We start from the raw sequence: 19,695 nt of genomic DNA, 5'->3' as shown, positions 1-19,695 counted from the left end.
ACTACAACTCCCAGCATGTTGCACCATAACCTAAACTGTAGAACTATAAAGTGTAACATGCTGAGAGTTGTAGTTTTGGTTCGGGTCAGCTGCAGAGCCATAGGCTGCATCAGGGCATGCTGGGAGTTGTAGTTACTAACTGCAATTCACAGTATTCCCTGACACAGACTATGGCTCTGCAGCTGACACAAACCAAAACTACAACTCCCAGCATGTTACACAATAACCTTAACTGTACTATACAGTGCAACACCCACACAACCATAGGCTGTATCAGGGCATGCTGGGAGTTGTAGTTATCTAGTAACTAAATGCAACTTGCAGCATTTTCTGACACAAAATGCAGCACATAAACTGGAGAAGCAGAACCCCCCCCCCCCCCCCCCCCCCCCCAGTAACACATAAGTCCCTATTGAGACTGAAAAATAGTGATTAAAATATTTTAAAAAGTGCGTATACATGTGAATAAGCCCCTTTCCTAATAGAAGTTTCCAATTTTCTTTAAATAGATATAATGTACAAAAATAAACATAAGTGGTATCGCTGCATGTGGAAATGTCCTGGCTATTAAAATATAATGTTAATTAAACCGTACGGTGAATGGTGTAAATGTAAAAAAAATTATCCAGAATTGCTCATTTTTGGTCACTTCATATTAGAAATTTTTTATTTTGATAAAAACGTTACATCTAGACTTTTCTGGGCTTGGCTCGGGTGTAAAAGGAGCTGAACCTCTCCCGCCACTAATACCCTGGCATACTGCGATCACCGTGGCCGCTATTAAACCCTTAGATCACCTCTGTCTAAGTTGACAGCAGGGTCTAAAGGATCTTATATCCATCCCTGGTGGTCTAGTGGGGGGGAATCTTACTATTTTGGTTGAAATTATTTTATCTACCAGGACAAGTGGATTTTCTTGAGGGACAAGTAGATTGTGTTCCGCTTTAGTCCCTTGGACAAGTAGTTTTTTTTTTTTTTTTTCACACCCCTGACTATATATTACTCTGAGACGCTCAAGCAGCTTGAGTGACATGCTCTATCTATTCACTGGTAGGTGTCATGCTGCCCGTGGCATAAAATTATGACAGGTTCCCCTTAAATTTTACTATCTTTTCTGTAGTCATTCCATCTGTTCCTAGTTTTATGCGAATATACTGTACATTCAGTGGTTTAGAAAGAAGTGGGCACAAATGTAAGAGAGGATCTGACTATTCAGGGTTAGTTGGCCGTCTGTTACCATGGTGATGCATACATATGCATAAGAGCTGTAGAAACAAGACATATTTATTTTAACTCCTTGTAAAGTTGGTTAATGCTTCATTTCAGATGGATTGGGACAGTAAAACAAATGCAGTTTAAGGCTTCTTTTACACTACCGTCATGTTCCTGCATTTTGACAGCCGATTTTCTGCTGAAAGAGGTAATGAAAACAGACAAAATAGCTGAACATAACAGATGACCAATGTCTATTAGTTTAATGGGCATTCTTTATCACCTGTTATTTCATTCATTACAGTCCGTCATTTTTATGTCCGTTATTTTATGTCCATGTTCTGAGCATGCGCAGTACAAATAACGGATCATAACGGACATTAAAATAATGGGCATTAACTGATGTCAATTGTGAACATCTGTCACCCATAGACTTCAATGTTAAAACTTTAGCATCAGTTAATCCAACGTTATTTTTTAAAGGACAAATATTACTGCATGCACCGTCTTTTGTGCCGTCAAAAATAAAGGCCGTTAGTCATAACGGGACATAACTGGTGCTGCAGGATGGTCAAAAAATCCCATTGACATGAATGGGATATTTTGACGGCCGTATTAGGGATTTTTAGACGGGAGTTCATGACGGGAGATTTTGCAGGGTGACAACAGTAGTGTGAAAGGGGCTTTAACCCCTTAACGACGCAGGACGTATATTTACGTCCTGCGCCGGCTCCAGCGATATGAAGCAGGATCGCGCCGCGATCCTGCATCATATCGCTTCGGTCCCGGCGCTCATCAACGGCCGGGACCCGCGGCTAATACCACACATCGTCGATCGCGGCGATGTGCGGTATTAACCCTTTAGAAGCGGCGGTCAAAGCTGACCGCCGCTTCTAAAGTGAAACTGAAAGTATCCCGGCTGCTCAGTCGGGCTGTTCGGGACCGCCGCGGTGAAATCGCGGCGTCCCGAACAGCTGATAGGACACCGGGAGGGCCTTTACCTGCCTCCTCGGTGTCCGATCGTCGAATGACTGCTCCGTGCCTGAGATCCAGGCAGGAGCAGTCAAGCGCCGATAATGCTGATCACAGGCGTGTTAATACACGCCAGTGATCAGCATAGGAGATCAGTGTGTGCAGTGTTATAGGTCCCTATGGGACCTATAACACTGCAAAAAAAATGTTTAAAAAAAAGTGTTAATAAAGGTCATTTAACCACTTCCCTAATAAAAGTTTGAATCACCCCCCTTTTCCCATAAAAAAAATAAAACAGTGTAAAAAAATAAATAAATAAACATATGTGGTATCGCCGCGTGCGTAAATGTCCGAACTATAAAAATATATCATTAATTAAACCACACGGTCAATGGCGTACGCGCAAAAAAATTCCAAAGTCCAAAAAAGCGTATTTTGGTCACTTTTTATACCATTAAAAAAAATTTATAAAAAGTGATCAAAAAGTCCGATCAAAACAAAAATCATACCGATAAAAACTTCAGATCACGGCGCAAAAAATGAGTCCTCATATCGCCCTGTACGTGGAAAAATAAAAACGTTATAGGGGTCAGAAGATTACATTTTTAAACGTTTACATTTTCCTGCATGTGCGACAAAATCAAACCTATATAAGTAGGGTATCATTTTAACCGTATGGACCTACAGAATAATGATAAGGTGTAATTTTTACCGAAATATGCACTGCGTAGAAACGGAAGCCCCCAAAAGTTACAAAATGGCGTTTTTATTTCGATTTTGTCGCACAATGATTTTTTTTTTCCATTTCGCCGTGCATTTTTGGGTAAAATGACTAATGTCACTGCAAAGTAGAATTGGTGATGCAAAAAATAAGCCATAATATGGATTTTTAGGTGGAAAATTGAAAGGGTTACGATTTTTAAAAGGTAAGGAGGAAAAAACGAAAGTGCAAAAACGGAAAAACTCTGAGTCCTTAAGGGGTTAAAAAGGTGGATGTAGCTATGACATATCAAATTTCAATGATTGTATTTTTTTATTCTTCACATTTCAAACTGAATAACTGGATTAGTTTGCTTTGGAACACTTCCACTTATACGTTCGTCTCTTCCTCCTAGGACAATATTATGAAGAGCTAGAGTCCTAAAGGGTTTTGCCCCAGGATGTAATGTTCAGAAGGCATCAGCACAGACTCCAGCATCCAAAAAATCTTCTGCACGGTTTACTTCAGTGCCAATCTCTTTACCACTATTATGTATTTATTTTATTAGGTTTATTGAGAATAATAACTAATGAATAATAACTAATTTCTTATGTCCATATCTAAACTTTCTCTGTTGCGGAAGGGATCCATAGACCAGCAATCTTACTGCCAATGTAGAGTACCTACCCCTACCTACATCTGTGCCCTCAAGCTGTATTATACAGTGAATGTATTCAAGTTCTATGTGCACTGAAAGACATAGAGCAGTATAAACTCATCTGTAGGGTAGGGTTATATATTGTGCATTCACAGTCCTTAGAAGTACATAGAACATTAGATACTAGCAATTTAGCTCTCTTAGTAACTTCGTTTATAATCTTTGTTTATATAGTTAAAGGGGTTATCCAGGAAAAAAAACTTTTTTTTATATATCAACTGGCTCCAGAAAGTTAAACAGATTTGTAAATTACTTCTATTAAAAAATCTTAATCCTTTCAGTACTTAAAGCTGCTGAAGTTGAGTTGTTCTTTTCTATCTAAGTACTCTCTGATGACATGTGTCTCGGGAACCGCCCAGTTTAGAATCAAATCCCCATAGCTAACCTCTTCTACTCTGTGCAGTTCCCGAGACAAGCAGAGGTGTCAGCAGAGAGCACTGTTGCCAGACAGAAAGCAACAACTCAACTTCAGCAGCTGATAATTATTGAAAGGATTAAGATTTTATAATAAAAGTGCTTAAAAAAATCTGTTTAACTTTCTGGAGCCAGTTGATATAAGAAAAAAAAGTTTTTCCTGGAATACCCCTTTAAGAAACTCAACAGCACTTTACAACTAGGGATGTTTCTGCGTTGTTTTTAATGATAGGTTTATTTTCATTTTCTTTCGTTGTCCTACATAATAGACAACATACTTACACAGATAGGAGTAAAGCATTTATAGCTGTTTTTCTCAATGGTCTATGGACTTCTACTATGACAGTCGCTGTAAATGAACCCCAGCCTTTGTCTTTTGTGTAGCTACTAGGCAGATAGCTGCACACAGAAGATGTCACTAGCAGGAACAGGCTGGTAAGCTGCCCCCTGGACAGGGTACTGTATATATTTAGATAAAAAAAATGCTTTTGTCTATTGTTATTTACATTCAAACGGGTGTCAGTAAATGTAGAGCATTGTATGACCCACCTCGCAAACACCACAGTACAGAGAGGCACAGTTTAGCAGCAAATCCTTTGGATCCATAGTCAATGGTAACATGGCAAAACACAGTTGATACAAGGCACGTGTCCGTCAGTGTAAATCAATTACCTTCAATGGAACATAAAATTCTATTTAAAGCCATTCAGTATAATACACTTCCTTATGTGACCTAAGTTAAAGGAATGCAGGCCATGTAGTCTGACCAGAACCCGGCATGTTCTGAGAAACATCCTGCTGCTGCTCAAACCAGCACAACCACCTAGAGTGAAACGCTACGGGAACCGCGATGAACCCTAAAATGTTACATATGCAAATTGTGTGGAAATGAGGCCAGCAGTTCCATCTGCCATACAGATCTCCCAGCAAGGATGACAGGTACTGCTGAGCATTTCTAGAGATTTATGTCAGAGCAAATTATTCCTGGGACGATTATTTAGTAGATCATTACATGGCAAACAGTTTGTTATTCGAGGAAATGTCACGTGAAACTTATGGTGGTTTACGTCATGTCCTATGTCAGCAAAGTGTAACAGCCAAGGTGAACGTTTACCATCATTTTCTTACATTCACAATTTTTGGCATATACTTCCAAGTTTCTAAGACAGTGTTTCCCAACCAGGGTGCCTCCAGCTGTTGCGAAACTACAACTCCCAGCATGCCCGGACAGCCTTTGGCTGTCCGGGCATGCTGGGAGTTGTAGTTTTGCAACAGCTGGAGGCACCCTGGTTGGGAAACACTGACCTAAGACATCATTTAGGCATCCATGTGCCACATATTTTTCTGCTGAGATCTATAAAAGTTCTTGTAGCCCATGCACTAAAATAAAAACAAGTGTGTAACCAGCTCCTAAAGTCTACCACATGGGTCTTCAACCTAGGGCTGGGCGGTATACCGGTTCATACCGAATACCAACATTTTTGGGCTGCACAATATGAATTTTTCCTCATACCGCAATACCGGTTTGGCCCCTCCCCCTTGGGAATGAATTATCAGCCCAGCACTGCGCTGTCCCCACATCGGGGAACTAATCACATGTTACCCGCGAGCACTGTTCTGCTCCGCCCACCAAATCCTGTTACCCGCGAGCACTGTTCTGCTCCGCCCACCAAATCCTGTTACCCGCGAGCGCTGTTCTGCTCCCCCCACCAAATCCTGTTACCCGCGAGCGCTGTTCTGCTCCCCCCACCAAATCCTGTTACCCGCGAGCGCTGTTCTGCTCCCCCCACCAAATCCTGTTACCCGCGAGCGCTGTTCTGCTCCCCCCACCAAATCCTGTTACCCGCGAGCGCTGTTCTGCTCTCCCCCACCAAATCATGTTACCCGCGAGCGCTGTTCTGCTCTCCCCCACCAAATCATGTTACCCGCGAGCGCTGTTCTGCTCCCCCCACCAAATCATGTTACCCGCGAGCGCTGTTCTGCTCTCCCCCACCAAATCATGTTACCCGCGAGCGCTGTTCTGCTCTCCCCCACCAAATCATGTTACCCGCGAGCGCTGTTCTGCTCTCCCCCACCAAATCATGTTACCCGCGAGCGCTGTTCTGCTCTCCCCCACCAAATCATGTTACCCGCGAGCGCTGTTCTGCTCTCCCCCACCAAATCATGTTACCCGCGAGCGCTGTTCTGCTCCCCCCACCAAATCATGTTACCCGCGAGCGCTGTTCTGCTCTCCCCCACCAAATCATGTTACCCGCGAGCGCTGTTCTGCTCCCCCCACCAAATCATGTTACCCGCGAGCGCTGTTCTGCTCTCCCCCACCAAATCATGTTACCCGCGAGCGCTGTTCTGCTCTCCCCCACCAAATCATGTTACCCGCGAGCGCTGTTCTGCTCTCCCCCACCAAATCATGTTACCCGCGAGCGCTGTTCTGCTCTCCCCCACCAAATCATGTTACCCGCGAGCGCTGTTCTGCTCTTCCCCACCAAATCATGTTACCCGCGAGCGCTGTTCTGCTCTCCCCCACCAAATCATGTTACCCGCGAGCGCTGTTCTGCTCTCCCCCACCAAATCATGTTACCCGCGAGCGCTGTTCTGCTCCCCCCACCAAATCATGTTACCCGCGAGCGCTGTTCTGCTCCCCCCACCAAATCATCTTACCCGCGAGCGCTGTTCTGCTCCCACCCACCAAATCATGTTACCCGTGAGCGCTGTTCTGCTCCCCCCACCAAATCATGTTACCTGCGAGCGCTGTTCTGCTCCCCCCACCAAATCATGTTACCTGCGAGCGCTGTTCTGCTCCCCCCACCAAATCATGTTACCCGCGAGCGCTGTTCTGCTCCCCCCACCAAATCATGTTACCCGCCAGCGCTGTTCTGCTCCCCCCACCAAATCATGTTACCCGCCAGCGCTGTTCTGCTCCCCCCACCAAATCATGTTACCCGCCAGCGCTGTTCTGCTCCCCCCCTCCCAATTAATTAGCAGCCCAGCAGGGCACTACTCACATATGTCACCTGCAAGCACTGCACTCTTATCTTTTGCAGCACAGGCATAGGGATACAGCGAACAGCAGTGGTCTCAAACCTGCAGACCTCCAGGTGTTGCAAATCTACAAGTCCAAGCATGTTGGGAGTTGTAGCTTTGCAACAGCTGGAGGTCCGCAGGTTTGAGACCACTGGCGTACAGTGAGTTCCAGCGCCGGCGGCCCTCAACAAAGAGGAGGAGGGCAGTACTTGCGAGTGGCATATGTGAGTAGTACCCAGCTGGGCTGATAATTAATTGGGGGGGGGGAGCAGAACAGCGCTGGCGGGTAACATGATTTGGTGTGGGGGAGCAGAACAGAACTTTCGGGTAACATGATTTGGTGGGGGGGGACCAGAACAGCGCTCGCGGGTCACATGATTTGGGGGGGGGGGTGAAAGAAATACCGTGATACACATATTTGGTCATACCGCCCTGCTCTACTTCAACCTGTAGATCTTTGGCTTCTACTAAAATACAACATGAGCTGTTGCAGTGTCACAGGTTAGGCTATGGTCACATCTGTGCCGGACCTATGTCACAATCTGTTTAAGCAGCAAAACCTGAGTGGACAAAAAAGATGCAAATTGTCATTTTTTCTGGCCAAATCCTGCTAAATAAATGGGCACTAGACAAAAAACAAACTGACCTGATTAAAGTCAATGGGAGCCATTAGCAATCGTTGTGCAACGGCCCATCAGGCTCTGTCTAGCCCCAATGGGAGCATCAAACACAGATATGGACAAAGCCTTAGATATCACTGATCACCATTATCTTGCCGATCAGTGATTAATGAAAAGCTGTCCAGAGGGAAAGTTGCTTAGTTGCCCATAGCAACCAGATCACTTCTTTCCTTTTTAAAAAGGCCTGTGACAAAGAAAGAAGTGATCTGATTGGTTGCTATGGACAATTCAGCAACTTTTCTCCTTGTCAGCTTTTCATAAATCTCACCAAATTCTTCTACTCCCCAGCTCGCCATACACATCACATTGTGGGAGATTTATCAAAACCTGTCCAGAGGAAAAGTTGATGAGTTGCCCATAGCAACCAATCAGATCGCTACTTTCATTTTTGAAAAGACCTCTGAAGAATGAAAGAAGCGATCTGATTGGTTGCTATGGGCAACTCAGCAACTTCTCCTCTGGACAGATTTTGATAAATCTCCCACATTAAGATTATTACCTGTCACTAATGTTTAGAATAGATTTTGAAACAGTTAACTGCTGTTCTGTATATACACTGCTCAAAAAGATAAAAGGGAACACTAACACATCCTAGATCTAATGAATGAACTAATCGTATGGAATACTTTCGTCTTTACATAGTTGAATGTGCTGACAACAAAATCACACAAAAATTATCAATGGAAATCAAATTTATCAACCCATGGAGGTCTGGATCTGGAGTCACACTCAAAATCAAAGTGGAAAACCACACTACAGGCTGATCCAACTTTGATGTAATGTCCTTAAAACAAGCCAAAATGAGGCTCAGAAGTGTGTGTGTGTGTGTGTGTGTGTGTGTGTGTGGCCTTCACGTGCCCGTATTACCTCCCTACAATGCCTGGGCATGCTCCTGATGAGGTGGTGGATGGTCTCCTGAGGGATGTTCTCCCAGACCTGGACTAAAGAACCCGCCAACTCCTGGACAGTCTGTGGTGCAACGTGGCGTTGGTGGATGGAGCAAGACATGATGTCCCAGATGTGCTCAATCGGATTCAGGTCTGGGGAACGGGCGGCCAGTCTATAGCATCAATGCCTTCCTCTTGCAGGAACTGCTGACACACTCCAGCCACATGAGGTCTAGCATTGTCTTGCATTAGGAGGAACCCAGGGCCAACCGCACCAGCATATGGTCTCACAAGGTGTCTGAGGATCTCATCTCAGTACCTAATGGCAGTAAGGCTACCTCTGGCAAGCATATAGAGGGCTGTGCAGCCCCCCCAAAGAAATGTCACCCCACACTAAACTGGTCATGCTGGAGGATATTGCAGGCAGCAGAACGTTCTCAACAGCGTCTCCAGACTCTGTCACGTCTGTCACATGTGCTCAGTGTGAACCTGCTTTCATCTGTGAAGAGCACAGGGTGCAAGTGGCAAGTTTGCCAATCTTGGTGTTCTCTGGGAAATGCCAAACGTTCTGCACAGTGTTGGGCTGCAAGCACTACCCCCACCTGTGGACATCGGGCCCTCATACCACCCTCATGGAGTCTGTTTCTTACCGTTTGAGTGGACACATGCACATTTGTGGCTTGCTGGAGGTCATTTTGCAGGGCTCTGGCAGTGCTTCTCCTGCTCTTCCTTGCACAAAGGCAGAGGTAGCGGTCCTGCTGCTGGGTTGTTGCCCTCCTATGCCCTCCTCCACATCTCCTGATGTACTGGCCTGTCTCCTGGTTGTGCCTCCATGCTCTGGACACTACGCTGACAGACACAGCAAACCTTCTTGCCACAGCTCACATTGATGTACCATCCTGGATGAGCTGCACTATCTTAGGCACTTTTGGTGGGTTGTAGACTCCGTCTCATGCTACCACTAGAGTTAAAGCACCGCCAGCATTCAAAAGTGACCAAAACATCAGCCAGGAAGCATAGGAAGTGAGAAGTGGTCTGTGGTCACCACCTGTAGAACCACTCCTTTATTGGGGGTGTCTTGCTAATTGCCTATAATTTCCACCTGTTGTCTGTTCCATTTGCACAACAGCATGTGAAATTGATTGTCAATCAGTGTTGCTTCCTGAGTGGACAGTGTGATTTCACATTAGTGTGATTGACTTGGAGTTACATTGTGTTGTGTAAGTGTTTCCTTTAGTTTTGAGCAGTGTATTACACCTAGGTATCAGCCATTACTGAATGATCGTATGACTGACAGCAAGTTGTTCATGATAAAAAAAAAAGATTTTGTTATTTCTTAATCTACTAACATCAAAATATCTGTAATGTTGATCAAATCTGTTTTTAATACAGATGGAGCATTGACAGGACATTCAAATTCTCTGCTGATCTAACGTGTACGGTTAAAGTCAAGTTTACGTAGAGAAGCTTTTGAATATTTTTTTTTTTTAAGTCAACAAGGTAAGAGCACAAGTAAAAAATACAAAATCAGTGACAATTACATAGACGTTATTTCCATGTCTGCACTATGGAGGAATACTTGGCATACCATAACTATATACACAAAATACCAGTGGTCTGCCAATGATGGCTCACCAGCTGTGGCAAAACTACTACTCCCACCAAGTTCTGGTAGCATCAGTAGTTGTAGTGTAATAATCCACTGATTGGAGATCAGTCTTATTCACAATATAAAAACTCCAGATAAACAAAGGAATTGTTGGTGCATTGAGCATAAGTGAATAACCAGGCTGTGCAACATTCCTGTTACATGTGAGCGAGCAGCCCCAGGCTCACCGGGTGACATACGTCCAATGATATGTCATCCTCATCTGACAGGAGGCATAAGACAATATAAGAAACAAATGTCGCCGGCCACTAGTAGGGAAGAGGCACAGTATTACATCCAAAAGACTTACAGATACTTTCTGATTGGACACAAAGACCTCACAACCTGCGATCATCACAGCACAGAACTAGAATTTATCCCTCAGACCCTAATGTCAGCCATCTCACACAGAGGAATAGGGAGATAGGAGGAGGCAGGGGCCCATAGTCATCTCACACAGAGGAATAGGGAGATAGGAGGAGGCAGGGGCCCATAGTCATCTCACACAGAGGAATAGGGAGATAGGAGGGGGCAGGGGCCCCATAGTCATCTCACACAGAGGAATAGGGAGATAGGAGGAGGCAGGGGCCCCATAGTCATCTCACACAGAGGAATAGGGAGATAGGAGGAGGCAGGGGCCCATAGTCATCTCACACAGAGGAATAGGGAGATAGGAGGAGGCAGGGGCCCATAGTCATCTCACACAGAGGAATGGGGAGATAGGAGGAGGCAGGGGCCCATAGTCATCTCACACAGAGGAATAGGGAGATAGGAGGAGGCAGGGGCCCATAGTCATCTCACACAGAGGAATGGGGAGATAGGAGGAGGCAGGGGCCCATAGTCATCTCACACAGAGGAATAGGGAGATAGGAGGAGGCAGGGGCCCATAGCCATCTCACACAGAGGAATGGGGAGATAGGAGGAGGCAGGGGCCCCATAGTCATCTCACACAGAGGAATAGGGAGATAGGAGGAGGCAGGGGCCCATAGTCATCTCACACAGAGGAATAGGTAGATAGGAGGAGGCAGGGGCCCCATAGCCATCTCACACAGAGGAATAGGGAGATAGGAGGAGGCAGGGGCCCATAGTCATCTCACACAGAGGAATAGGGAGATAGGAGGAGGCAGGGGCCCATAGCCATCTCACACAGAGGAATGGGGAGATAGGAGGAGGCAGGGGCCCATAGCCATCTCACACAGAGGAATGGGGAGATAGGAGGAGGCAGGGGCCCCATAGTCATCTCACACAGAGGAATAGGTAGATAGGAGGAGGCAGGAACCCACAGTCATCTCACACAGAGGAATAGGGAGATAGGAGGGGGCAGGGCCCCATAGTCATCTCACACAGAGGAATAGGGAGATAGGAGGGGGCAGGGGCCCCATAGTCATCTCACACAGAGGAATAGGGAGATAGGAGGAGGCAGGGGCCCCATAGTCATCTCACCACAGAGGAATGGGGAGATAGGAGGAGGCAGGGGCCCCATAGTCATCTCACCACAGAGGAATGGGGAGATAGGAGGAGGCAGGGGCCCCATAGTCATCTCACCACAGAGGAATAGGGAGATAGGAGGAGGCAGGGGCCCCATAGTCATCTCACCACAGAGGAATAGGGAGATAGGAGGAGGCAGGGGCCCCATAGTCATCTCACCACAGAGGAATAGGGAGATAGGAGGAGGCAGGGGCCCCATAGTCATCTCACCACAGAGGAATAGGGAGATAGGAGGAGGCAGGGGCCCATAGTCATATCACACAGAGGAATAGGGAGATAGGAGGAGGCAGGGGCCCCATAGTTAGCTCACACAGAGGAATAGGGAGGTAGGAGGAGGCAGGGGCCCCATAGTCATCTCACACAGAGGAATGGGGAGATAGGAGGAGGCAGGGGCCCCATAGTCATCTCACCACAGAGGAATAGGGAGCTAGGAGGAGGCAGGGGCCCCATAGTCATCTCACCACAGAGGAATAGGGAGATAGGAGGAGGCAGGGGCCCATAGTCACATCACACAGAGGGGGCAGAGACTGGTTAGATAGCCGTCTAGTGTAATAAGGAGGCACTAGACTGTAGTGTAATAAGGAGGCTGTAGTGTAATAAGGAGGCAGCAGGTTGTAGTGTAATATGGTGGCTGTAGTGTAATAAGGAGGCAGCAGCCTGTAGTGTAATATGGAGGCTGTAGTGTAATAAGGAGGCTGTAGAGTAATAAGGAGGCAGCAGCCTGTAGTGTAATAAGGAGGCTGTAGTGTAATAAGGAGGCAGCAGCATGTAGTGTAATAAGGAGGCAGCAGCCTGTAGTGTAATAAGGAGGCTGTAGTGTAATAAGGAGGCACCAGCCTGTAGTGTAATAAGGAGGCTGTAGTGTAATAAGGAGGCAGCAGCCTGTAGTGTAATAAGGAGGCTGTAGTGTAATAAGGAGGCAGCAGGCTGTAGTGTAATAAGGAGGCTGTAGTGTAATAAGGAGGCAGCAGGCTGTAGTGTAATAAGGAGGCTGTAGTGTAATAAGGAGGCTGTAGTGTAATAAGGAGGCAGCAGGCTTTAGTGTAATAAGGAGGCTGTAGTGTAATAAGAAGGCTGTAGAGTAATAAGAAGGCTGTAGAGTAATAAAGGAGGCAGAAGGCTGTAGTGTAATAAGGAGGCTGTAGAGTAATAAGGAGGCAGCAGGCTGTAGTGTAATAAGGAGGCTGTAGAGTAATAAGGAGGCACCAGCCTGTAGTGTAATAAGGAGGCTGTAGTGTAATAAGGAGGCTGTAGTGTAATAAGGAGGCTGTAGCGTAATAAGGAGGCTGTAGTGTAATATGGAGGCTGTAGTGTAATAAGGAGGCTGTAGTGTAATAAGGAGTCTGTAGTGTAATAAGGAGGCTGTAGTGTAATATGGAGGCTGTAGAGTAATAAGGAGGCTGTAGTGTAATATGGAGGCTGTAGTGTAATATGGAGGCTGTAGAGTAATAAGGAGGCTGTAGTGTAATAAGGAGGCTGTAGTGTAATAAGGAGGCAGCAGGCTGTAGTGTAATAAGGAGGCTGTAGTGTAATAAGGAGGCTGTAGTGTAATAAGGAGGCTGTAGTGTAATAAAAAGGCTGTAGTGTAATAAGGAGGCTGTAGTGTAATAAGGAGGCTGTAGTGTAATAAGGAGGCAGTCTTGTATACCTGCTCGTTGATCTCCATGGTTGCTGGGCCTCACTATAAGGAGCGGCCTGGTAGCGAGTTCCTTCAGTTCTCTGTATACTCGGCCTATGAGGGGCAGATATCGGTAGCGGCTTCTCCCATCTTATTCCTGCCAGTGTCCCTTCTTACTGTACCGGGTTTGTTGCTCCCTCTGCTCGGCCTCAGTCCACACCCCACCCGGGCCGCCCAGCTACGTAACACCCGCCGAACCCGCGGCTCTGGGCGGAGCACAGAGTTCTGTGACAGGCAGTCAGCTGCTACGGAAGCCGCCAGTGTCCCCATTCAGCCGAACGCGGAGGCGCTGTCATTAGGAGTGTCACGTATACCGCTGAGCTCCACTTCATGTGACCCGCGCCTGTGGCCCCCATAGTAGCCGCGCACATTGGATGTTTGTCATGTGCTCATAATCTAATGTCAGTGATCTCCTATAGATTCTTCCTGCTGAGGGAGCCCGAGCTAAAGGGCTTTTAATGTAAATGAAGTTTAATCACGATATTACGTAAAATTCTGCATTTTTCATGTAGGGTTCATACCCGATATATACCAAATCACTTAAAGGCCTGAATATAGTTATAGCTAGCGACTATATGGTGAATTTATTAGTTTTACCCTGGTTTTTGGGGTGTTGATTTGTCGCACAATTTGTCACAGTTACTAAATTTATATAGCTATGGTTATGAATTTATCATGGGGAGACTTTTCACACATACATCAATTTGTCCTAAAGCTAAACCAGGCCTAAGGCTGGGTTCACACCACGTTTTGTACTTACGGTTCCCATATACGGCTGGCCGTATGCGGTTTCCCGACCGTAGGCAAAAACGCGGTCGACCAAGTCAGCTCATAGACATGCATTAAATACGGTTACCCTATACGGCTGAGTGCGGGTGCTGCAATTAAGCCCTAACCCCCCACCCCCTCCTCCCAGCCGTATATGGGAACCGTAAGTACAAAACGTGGTGTAAACCCAGCCTAACCTGGCTTACAAAACGGATTGTGGACAGAATTTGTAAAAAGTGGCACATTTTGGGGTGCAATGGGTTTATTTAAATGGGCACTGTCAGATACAAAAACTTTTGATATGTTGTTAAGTATGTCAAACCAATAGATCGTCTAGGCTGGATCGTAAATCAGGAAAAGTCTCATCTCTTTCCATCCACCAGAGGATCCTTTCTTGGCTACATCATAGATACGACTCAAATGACTCTATTCCTATTGCAGGAGAGGAAGGACCGTCTGTTAGCAGCAGTGAGGCATATACGCAGACTTCGCCAGGTCTCAATAAAAACCCTTATGAAAGTTCTGGGTCTAATGTCCTCCTCAATAGAGGCTGTTCCTTGGGCCCTCTGGAACTTGAGACCTCGACAGACAGAAGTTCTCGGTCAGTGGAACCGATCTCTTACCAGCCTAGACACCAAGATGACACCAGGCTCCCTAACCTAGTCGACACGCCTACAAGACGGCAAGCAATTACAGGAACCAGATTGGATCAATCTTACCACAGATGCTTCAGGCATCGGTTGGGGACTTCACATGCTTCAAAGATGAGTTCAAGGAACTTGGAAGCAGGCAGAAAGGATGATGTCATCCAATGCCAAAGAATTAAGGACGATCTATCTAGCCCTATGTCACTTTGCCCCCTGTCTCAAGGGCAGAGCAGTAAAGGTCAGTTCTGACAACATAGCATCCGTATATTACATCAACAAACAGGGAGGCACCAAATCTCAAAAAGATCATGTCTTGGAGGGAGAACTGGGTGTCAAGGATATCAGCAATTCATATACGGGGCACACACAATGAGCTAGCAGACTGTCTGTCCAGAAATATAGTACTGCCAGGGGAATGGTCTCTGGACCCGTTAATCTTCCAACAACTGACAGAAATGTGGGGCATGCCGCAGGTTGACCTGATGGCCACAAGGGACAACACAAAACTCAAGAGATTCTGCTCCCTATATCCTATATGGCGGTCGATGCCATGACCATTTCTTGGAAATTCCTTTTAGCATATGTGTTCCCTCCTGTGCCCATGATTCCGAAAGTATTGAGGAAAATCAAACAGGATCAGGCCTCGATAATCGTAATAATGCCATTTTGTCCCAAAAGATCCTGGTTTCTCCTGCTCATGATGATGAGTCAGGGGCTATATTGGACTCTTCCCCTCAAGAGGAATTTAGTGACGCAAGGAACACGGTTGTGTCACAGTCTCAGATCTTTCAAGCTGACAGCTTGGAGGTTGATCGCACGCTTCTGATGGCCAAGGGCTATTCAGAAAGAGTCTTGAACACTTTAGCCTGCTGAAGGAGTAAGGCTACTAACCGGTCTTATGCAAGAATCAGAAGAATTTTTCACACATGGTGTCAGTACAAAGGTATCGATCTCTCCACCCCATCTAATCCTGAAATTTTAGAATTTCTTCAAGATGTTTTTGACAAAGGGCTGTCACCAAGTACACTCATAGTACAAATGTAAGCCCTTTCTGCTGTACTTCAAAAGAGACTTTTACTTATTCCTGAATTCAAAGCCTTTATTAGAGCAGTTTCTCTTCTACGACCCAGTATCCTGAGACCTGTTTCTCTGTGGGATTTACCTTTAGTCCTGGAGAAACTCTCTCACTATCCATTTGAGACAGCTTTCTTACTAGCCATAACTTCTGCTAAGAGGGTAGGTGAGTTACAGGCCCTCTCTTCTAGAGAGCCTTATAGTGTCTTTCTCGAGGACAAGGCCCTATTGAGATTTCTCCCTACCTTTCTACCCAAGTGTGCTTCTTTTCAGAACACAAACCAAGTCATTGCTTTACCTGCGCTTCCTGATGAGGAAAACCAACTACTTAGAAATTTAGATGTGGTCCGCTGTCTGAGAACCTACCTTAATCGGACCTCTACCTTTCGGAAAGAAGAAAATCTTTTTATTTTATTTCAGGGTTCATCCAGAGGCAAGAAAGCCTCTAAGCCTACCATATCTAGATGGATATGTAGTTGCATAAATTTTTGTTATACTTTGGACGGATTAGACCCTCCAGCTTTTACTAAGGCCCACTCTATAAGATTAGTGGGGTCTTCTTGGGCTGAAAATGTTCAGTTCCCATTGAACAAATATCTTTATCTGCTACCTGGTCTACTCCAGTTACATTTTTTCTTTACTATAGGATGGAGACCAGACTTTCTTCTCAGCCGAGTTTTGCAAACTCTGTTATTAATACCTCTAAGCATTGAGGCCCTCCCTATTGGGTTTTCTCTTTGCTATATCCCCACATTGTATACACCTACACTTGCTATCCCTCACCAATAACCACAATCAAATAGTATCAAAAAGACATCTTTATTATAACAAAATAGAATTACAAAAATACACAATAGTAGAAAAAGACGCAACCCCTAACCCCTAAAAAACACACACCCCAAAATAGCATGGGAATCCCGGGCCGATCACTCACACAATATGACAGTATGCAACATGACCTAATTGTTATACCTCCATATGTCTATATAGGAATGCTAGTATCAATATAATATAATATGTACAATCACCGGCATCATGACACATTAATTTGCATTACCTGTTCCTTGCAAACTATCAGCGGCCATCTGGGGACTCCCGTGCACCCTCAACGGACGTCTGTTTCGTGGGCTAACCCACTTCGTCAGGAGGTAGTTTACCCATACTCACCGGGATATTTATACCTAAAGCCCGCTCAATGGTGCATGCCCGGATCTCCGGGCCTGAAGTCATCAGGCTTCCGCCGGCATGTAAACATGACGATTTCCGCCCTTAACTGACACTCTAGGTCAGGACTTCCGCCCAGACGATCAGCGCATGCGCACCGGGCTAAGATATTGGTAAGATCACCAATTTAAATACTATCTCATATATTATGAATATAACTCGGTCCCCAAATAGCCTTGATATACATTACAATACACATTATCAGTATATAAGGTTCTGAGAACATCTATATTGACATTAATATTATATTACATTTTCCACATACCGTAAATCCTTATACATGGTACATTATGCATCATACTCCTTTACATAACTTTATACGGTAACAAAATTGTCTTAATCAAATACCAAAATTATCTAAGCATAATTATAGCTATTGTAGTGCTAATAGTGTTTGTTTTTTTCATATACATGAATACATATTATATATCTCTATACCTTTGTGCCCAATGGTGTACTATTATAAACCTACAATTAATAATCTCCTCTAACATTGCACAATCAGTGATTAAAAATTGGTATTAACCGTGTCTAATAATAATTATTAAATTATTAAATTGATATGGCAAGGTTGTTACAACAGAAGGAAACTAAATGGATTATGTGGTTAAACACCATGTCCCCGGAAGGATTAAATGAGAGCCTGAGTTTCAGTTCATTCTTATGAGGGTATATTTGTTTTTAGAATTGATTTTAATCTATGATTTGTATGTTTATAGATAACATCCCAGAGGTAACTCACCGTGAAATTGTATCTAGCCGATTTATGTGTTGGAGAAGTGGATCCCCTTAAAGTAAAGAAGATAGAAAATGAAAAAATGAGGAAGAAATGAAGATTAAGAAGAGAACAATTGTATATAGACAAAGATGATATATATAAATTTGATAATTGTTGATCATTATGGGTACTATATGTGTGACTTAATATTGTATGGAAGTGTTTGGTGAATGAGGCTAATGTGGGGGAGTGTATGTGGTGTGTTGGGATGTGTGAATGTGAGGTTAGGTTGGTGTGGTGGGGCGTGTGTGGGGGGTGGTGAATTATAATTTAAAATGGGGGGGGTCACAGTTGGTTATTATTATTATTATTATCATTATAATGATGTTTTTTGGACACAGGTATATGATTGGGGTTGGTAGTAGGGTGTTAGGGATTAAGGGCTGTGGGTGGGGGGAGGTGGGATGGTTAACCTCATCACTGCATATGTCACCTTATATTTTAATAATTATTATTAGACACGGTTAATACCAATTTTTAATCACTGATTGTGCAATGTTAGAGGAGATTATTAATTGTAGGTTTATAATAGTACACCATTGGGCACAAAGGTATAGAGATATATAATAATGTATATGAAAAAAACAAACACTATTAGCACTACAATAGCTATAATTATGCTTAGATAATTTTGGTATTTGATTAAGACAATTTTGTTATAAAGTTATGTAAAGGAGTATGATGCATAATGTACCATGTATAAGGATTTATGTGGAAAATGTAATATAATATTAATGTCAATATAGATGTTCTCAGAACCTTATATATTGATAATGTGTATTGTAATGTATATCACGGCTATTTGGGGACCGAGTTATATTCATAATATATGAGATAGTATTTAAATTGGTGATCTTACCAATATCTTAGCCCGGTGCGCATGCGCTGATCGTCTGGGCGGAAGTCCTGACCTAAAGTGTCAGTTAAGGCCGGAAACCGTCATGTTTACATGCCGGCGGAAGCCTGATGACGCCGCTGGTCCTGACTTCCGGCCCGGAGATCTGGCCCGGAGAGCGGGCTTTAGGTATAAATATCCCGGTGAGTATGGGTAAACTACCTCCTGACGAAGTGGGTTAGCCCACGAAACAGACGTCCGTTGAGGGTGCACGGGAGTCCCCAGATGGCCGCTGATAGTTTGCAAGGAACAGGTAATGCAAATTAATGTGTCATGATGCCGGTGATTGTACATATTATATTATATTGATACTAGCATTCCTATATAGACATATGGAGGTATAACAATTAGGTCATGTTGCATACTGTCATATTGTGTGAGTGATCGGCCCGGGATTCCCATGCTATTTTGGGGTGTGTGTTTTTTAGGGGTTAGGGGTTGCGTCTTTTTCTACTATTGTGTATTTTTGTAATTCTATTTTGTTATAATAAAGATGTCTTTTTGATACTACTTGATTGTGGTTATTGGTGAGGTATAGCAAGTGTAGGTGTATATAGAAACTGTTGTTTATTGCTATCTGCATGATATTTGACTGTCCAATAGGAGAGTGTAGGTGTTATATATCCCCACATTGGCCTGCTGAGGCAGACGCTAGAGAAGATGTGATTTGATTGATAATCTGTTTTCCCTTAGTCTCCTCAGCAGCACAAGTCTACCCCCCTATTTTTCTTTATAATTACTCTGTTGGCATGTGTAAGTACGCCCATTATATGGGCTATGTGGGAGGTGCCATGTGTGACACCCCATATTGTGCGGCTGAGGAGACTAAGGGAAAACAGATTATCAATGGTTCCAGCGACTCACAACTCTCTGTGGGAAATATGAATAGTT

General features: G+C 44.5%; 1 protein-coding gene across 2 annotated transcripts in view; it reads right to left on the bottom strand.

Moving 5' to 3' along the window:
* SECISBP2L (SECIS binding protein 2 like) overlaps window positions 1-13,613 on the bottom strand; it is an 85,171-nt gene extending 71,558 nt beyond the window's left edge. Inside the window, exon 1 of one of the 2 annotated variants that reach the window (XM_056572259.1) lies at window positions 13,389-13,613. In XM_056572259.1, the coding sequence (XP_056428234.1) occupies window positions 13,389-13,406 (18 nt within the window). In that variant the 5' untranslated portion in view covers window positions 13,407-13,613. The remainder of the gene's footprint in view (window positions 1-13,388) is intronic. The other variant, XM_056572258.1, reaches the window with a different exon arrangement.
* Between the last annotated feature and the right edge of the window lie 6,082 nt (window positions 13,614-19,695).

The sequence above is a fragment of the Hyla sarda genome, chromosome 4, assembly GCF_029499605.1.
Source record: "Hyla sarda isolate aHylSar1 chromosome 4, aHylSar1.hap1, whole genome shotgun sequence".
Lineage (NCBI taxonomy): Eukaryota > Metazoa > Chordata > Amphibia > Anura > Hylidae > Hyla > Hyla sarda.
The sequence above is the reverse complement of the archived record's forward strand: the minus strand, read 5'-3'. Positions and strand labels throughout refer to the sequence as shown.